General features: G+C 46.7%; 1 protein-coding gene across 1 annotated transcript; it reads right to left on the reverse strand.

Moving 5' to 3' along the window:
* Window positions 1-265: 265 nt before the first annotated feature.
* On the reverse strand, window positions 266-5,311 carry EIF3F (eukaryotic translation initiation factor 3 subunit F). Its single transcript, XM_037400301.1, has 8 exons — window positions 5,002-5,311; window positions 4,841-4,911; window positions 4,580-4,659; window positions 3,376-3,513; window positions 2,204-2,295; window positions 1,867-2,003; window positions 1,620-1,733; window positions 266-853 (listed from the first exon to the last, which is right to left on the reverse strand). The coding sequence occupies exons 1-8, from the start codon at window positions 5,294-5,296 to the stop codon at window positions 776-778; spliced, it is 1,005 nt and encodes a 334-aa protein (XP_037256198.1). The 5' UTR covers window positions 5,297-5,311; the 3' UTR covers window positions 266-775.
* Between the last annotated feature and the right edge of the window lie 437 nt (window positions 5,312-5,748).

Here is a 5,748-nt window from a genome sequence, read left to right on the forward strand (position 1 = left end):
CCAGCAGCCATGCTTTTTGAGCCACAAGTACTTTTCAGGCCTGTTTAACCATTAACTCGGTTGCTAGTTTAATTCTCTGACCCCCTCTTTATGAGGGGTTTATGCTATTGACCTTGATTTCCTTTCCCAGAGGTTCAGATATGCATAGAAATGGTACCATAATGTAAACTGAATTTACTCTCTCCCTGCCAGTATTCTGCTGAAGGACACACACACATCACTAATAAACCAGTGACAATTGTGTAGTCCTCCGTGGAAAACTGTACTGTGTGCAACAGAAGGCAGCACGCTTTCAGTGTGCTTTAATAGTCGGAAAAAAAACACTTGCAAAGAAGTCTGCAGAACTGGAACTGACTTGCATTCATTCTAGTTTTCTTTCCCAATGCCATATTATCCCCTCTTTTTTTCAGAAGTCAATTCATTACACAGTAAATAAGAACAGTTCTTTTCTGGACAGAAGCCATTCTTGCCACTGCAATGGAACTTTTATTTCATACATTCTTACAATAAAGCTGTATTTTGTTATATTAGTAAATAAACCCAGGAGACAAAAGATTCACATATTCCATTTTAAAATATTGGGCTCAGCTAAACTGCAGCCATTCCCATTCACCACCTACACCACATTAGGGATTTTTCAGGGCAGTGGAAGTAAAGATGTAAACCAAGTCATCTAGGTAATTAAATTACGGTCCAAGGAAGTTTGTAACCACCATAGCAAAGTGTATCTGTTCATTCTTCAGATTCTTTGAAGTGTAAGGTGGCAGAAGTTTCTTTATAAACTCAGAAGTTTTTCGTTGAGAGCAATCTGTGACTGTGTGAGGTTTGCCAAGTAGGTCACCATCAGTAGGTCCTGAGAAGGGAAAAAACCCCAATGATCAGAAATATTTAAAAAGATGGTAGCCTATCAGGGAGTTGAATTTTTAACACTTGTAAATCAGTTCAGAATCAGCTACTAGAAATACCGTTAGTCCTGAATGTCCTACTCTGAGGAATGCTTCCCTCACAGGAAGAAGGTTTTGGTATTCGCAGAATATGAAACATTGCTTGTGAAATTTTAACTCCGAGTTCACCCATATTAACCAGGCAAGTCAAAGGGTATAAGCAAAATAAAAATTAGTTCTGGTCTTGCAGACTGTGGGTGAACACCACATTCAGAAACAGCTTTCGCTTTCTGAAAACCTGTTACAGAAATAAGGTAGCACACTAAAACCTTGTTAACGTCCTAAGTGTTACACAAGGAGACAGGACTTCAGCTCAGGCAAAGGAAGCTGGCAAGTCACCAGTTACCCATGAAACCCATACTGCTTTAAGCTTGGTAATTCATATTGTCCAGTTGCTCTAAAAAAGTTTGTGCTGGCTTTCAGATTACTTGCATAAATCCTAAATACTTTAAAACTTGTTCTCTCATTTGCAGTTGCTTGCAAGATTATTATGGTGAGCTCTTTTATCCACCTTCAGCTCTTAAAACATCAAAGTACTGACAAGAAAGGGCTCTATTTTCTATTAATATGTTTGTACAAAAAGACAGATAGTTTTGATCATGGACAAATTGTGTCTGTATGGCAGAATTTAAAAATTGCTGGCAATACACTGAAAAAATCAGATGATGAACTTACATTGATATTGCTGTTCAACATTGTCTCAAAGTCCTCTGGTGAGATCTTTGGCACCTGGTTAATAAGGTCCATCAGGAAACGCCCAACAGTGTTGTCAGCAGCCACTTTGCCAGACTAAGTGTAAGAAACATACATGTCAACCTGAGTAAAACACTAAGTTTATGGCTCAGAAGGAGAATTTATAAAAAGAAAAGATGCACAAGCTTACATCAAACTTATCTGCTGGCTCATAAAAAGCTGCCCTTACCAATACATCCTCTGCATACTGCAGCACCATGGTCAGGGTATCCTGAATCCGGGCTGATGCTGACCCCACCTGCTGCAAGTCACTGGACAAACCGATCACTCGATTAGGGCTAAAACAAGTCTTCATGATAAGATCCACTGAAAGCAGAAGGAGAATCAATCAGTGAAAAAAATCCTGACTGCCACAGAAACCAGACTAATTTAGGATAGCTTTAACAAGACTGTCTTAATTCCCAGAAGGATAATTCTACCAGGGTAAAAAAAAAAAAAACAAAACCAAACACATTTGAGCAGTGTCACAATGAAGCTTATAACCAAAATAAGAAGAAAACATTCACCTCCTATCCGCTCTGTATCATAATAAACATATTTCACTGTTAGAGGTGTGAACATCACGCCCATAGTTTTACCAGGGACTCCCATTGGGGCACTGTCAAAAAAAACAAACAACAAAATGTTTTCAGCATGGACACACTTAAGGGAGGAAGTACAACTCAATGATCTCTGTTAGCACTGAAGTGTGAAGATGAGCAGGTTACTCATTCTCACCAAAATCAGCAATCTTAAGACCAGGGATAACCGAGGACAGGAAGTCAGTCCTGGCATACTATTAATTGCTCGTTTTTATCCAAGAATATTCCTAGCTGGTCTGACATTTGTCAGCATGAATGCGTGAAGCGTCAAGTACTGTCTCCTTAGCTACAGTTCCTTCTTGCTTATAGAGCAGGTGTTCTTCTATCCTGAAATACTCCATGCTTTGAGAAATCACTTCAGCAGCAAACATAAATATGACAAAATTTCAAGTACAAAACACTCTCAACACCTTTATTATTCCTATTATTCAAAGTATGTGAAGTCCATTTATGCTTTAAGAAAGATGACGTGGAACAGCTTCCTTTTTGAAAATGCACAGTTATGAAGCCATAGACTTCTGTTACAAAGAACGGCTTTTTTTCCTTCAAGAGAAGAGCTTTTCAGTCAGTACTGGGAAGAACAGTGAGGTGGAACAGTTTCATTTCTTAATATTTAATCTGCATTATTAACTGATAAAAATTGAAAGGGTCAAGGGGAAGAAAGACTGATCAAGAAGATGCTGTTTCAATTATGTTTTACCTGCAGCAGTCCTCCAACTTGTATAAATAAACTGCTGAGTAGTAAAGCCCAATGACTACGTGACTACAGGCTAGTGTTCAGTGTGATGGAGAGTAGTGACATTAATACTAGCAATATGAATCCTGGGAAATGTCACGAAGATGTTCAGAACACAATTAAGTCACACCTCCCCATCCCAATGAGGTACCAACTTCTGAAAGGATAGGTCTTTCAACTTACACCCAGTGGTCAAGACATTCCAATGAGAAGTAAGCCATGATCCCTGGCTTGCTATTGTCTTTCAGCTATACTGTCCAAAATGGGACACTGCAGCCCATGACATTTCTTGTTACCCTGACACGGTCTCTCTCAGTAAATCAGATAGCTCCCCTCCCAGAAATGCAGCCTCCCAGAGTACCTGACGTAGGCTTTAATGCTCATGCGTGAATTCTGGAGACTTGTGTCCACAGTGAGGTGGATTGGATTGTGTGCTTCCCGGCTGTAATACTCATGGATCAGGACAGAGTGTTCCGTGATGTCGTGACCTGTTGCATACCTTCAAAAGAGCACACGCTAAGCAGCCATTCTTCTAACACTCAAGTGCCCAGTATTTGTTATTTACAGGTTTGTATCCTAAAGCACTGATTTCCAAACACTGAGGTGCAGAAGCATGCTAAATTCAAGTGTTTTAACTAGGGAATCTGTAGTTTTATGGCCAGCTGTCCTGAAATTGTAGGAATCACAAGGGTGAGTACACCCATGGACAGAACATGCACAGAGCCAGTGTTATACCAGCCATAAAGAGCTGGTACAGTTGACATCAGATTCAGTTATCTGTCACTATGTTCTGGACCATCTCTTTATTTCTAAATCAAAGCATGCCAAACAAACCTGGACCAACCAAGTAGATCTTCCACAAATCAAACATCTCTCTGCAGGAGGTATAACTTGTTCATCTAGGTCCTTTAGCTGCACTGCAATTAGCTTCTCACATACACAGAAAACCTCCTGTCATTAGAACTGCACTTTGCTGTGCCATTAGAAGGTTACTGAGGAAGGCTGCTCCACAGGAACAGCACTAAGCCATTCTGTAGGATCACAGAAGCATGAAAAGACTAATAAAGCTATCCACACTCAGACACAGGCTCTGCTCCTGTAACACTGCACTGATCTTGCTTCGCAGCCCACACACAAGTACTTCCACCTTTTCTCAGCAGAGAACTCCTGTACGCTCAAGCTGGTATCGCCGATTCCTCCAGAGGCCTTCAGTACCTGAAACCACGCTTCTGTGTTCTCCCTTCTTTCTGGCCAGTTATCATCCACGGTGCAGGTTGTATTACAGGTGGCTAGGTTTTTCTGACAAAGCTGTGCAAGCATCCTCTAACTCATTGCTGTTCTGTGATGCTTTTGCTAGACACAAACAAAACCAAACCCTGCGAGTCTCCAATACTGTCTCCTATTATGAGCTGCAGGAGCTTTACAGCTGGCTGTAACGAGCTGCGAGCCCTTACTGTCACAAGCATGAGCGCTCCTGCTTCTCACCTCTGGCAAGGAGAATTATGTATGTCAGGGAGTTTATGGGACCAACCCGAGCGCCTGCGTGTTCCTGCAGGAGAACTTACCAGCCCAAGATGATCTCGCTAGGAGACACCTTCTTGTGCAGCTCGTACATGTTTTTGGCAAACTCCATATCTACCGCCACCTGAGGAACGGGACAGGCCGAAGCCGCCGGTTACGGGGATGCCCGGCCCCTGGCGGAACAAGTCCTCAAGCCGCGCTCAGGGCCCGCAGCCCCCGGCCCCGCCGAGCCTCCCCGCCCCGGCCTCGCGGCATGACCCGGGGGGCTCGGCCGGAGCCCGGCGGGGCAGCCCCGCACTCCGTACCTCATCCTCAGACTCGTTGTGAGGGACGGAGAAGCAGTTGGTGACCTCCACCGAGTGCTTGTCCACGGTGCCTGCGGGAGGGCGGCGCGGTTAGGGGGCAAGCAGCGGGGGGCCGCTCGCCCCCCGGCTGCCGGCGGGAGGGGCAGGGCGCCGGCTCTTACCCAGCAGCGTCCCGATGACCCGCGCCGCGCCCTCGTTGCGCCGCTCGAAGCTGTCCACGATGGAGGCCAGCACCACCGGGTGCAGCCGCACCACGCGGCCGCCCGGGAACGGGCCCGACAGCGCGGCCGACAGCGGCGCGGCCGGCGGCGGCGGCACCGGGGCAGCGGGCGGGGGCGGCGCAGCGGCGGGGGTGGTGTTTGGCGCCGGTGTGGCGGGCGCCGCTGTCGGGCTCTGCGCCGGGGCGGCCGCGGGAGGAGCCGGAGCTGGAGCAGGAACAGGCGCCGTCGCCGCCATTTTGTGAGAGAGGGGACTAGGTGCCGCGCCGGCAAGAATTGGCTGAGCAGAACGCCTGTCACACAATACTACCTTCCTATTGGGGAAAAGCGTGCGCTAAGGCCCTCCCGCCATATGTTAACCAATCGGGGAGAACGATGAGCGAGGATTGTGATTGGCGAAAGAGCGCATCGTCTGCGACTGGAGCTACTCTTGTTCCCACCCTCTTGAGGGCGGGAAATTTTTCAATTGGCTTCTATCGTCCCCCGCGGCAGTGCCTATCTGCTATCTCACTGGCTGGCACCGCCCTCCCCTTCTGTCAGTCAGGGCGGGAAGACCCTTTTACTGGCTGCAGCGCTGTCACTTACTCTCCATGGGTACTAGGAAGAAGCCGAGCGTGCGCTTGCCTGTGCCGCGTCCAGCGCTTGCCCGGGCAGTGCTGGAGGTCGGCTGAGCAGGGCTGGCGCTCCCAG

The sequence above is a fragment of the Falco rusticolus genome, chromosome 9 (assembly GCF_015220075.1).
Source record: "Falco rusticolus isolate bFalRus1 chromosome 9, bFalRus1.pri, whole genome shotgun sequence".
Taxonomy (NCBI): Eukaryota; Metazoa; Chordata; class Aves; order Falconiformes; family Falconidae; genus Falco; species Falco rusticolus.

Coding starts and splice junctions, on each gene's coding strand:
- EIF3F (XM_037400301.1), bottom strand. CDS start 5,296: ATGGCGGCGACGGCGCCTGTTCCTGCTCCAGCTCCGGCTCCTCCCGCG. Junction 4,660..4,840: donor ACAACGAGTCTGAGGATGAG/GTACGGAGTGCG, acceptor CCCGTTCCTCAG/GTGGCGGTAGATATGGAGTT. Junction 2,296..3,375: donor AGCATTAAAGCCTACGTCAG/GTACTCTGGGAG, acceptor TTTTTTTGACAG/TGCCCCAATGGGAGTCCCTG.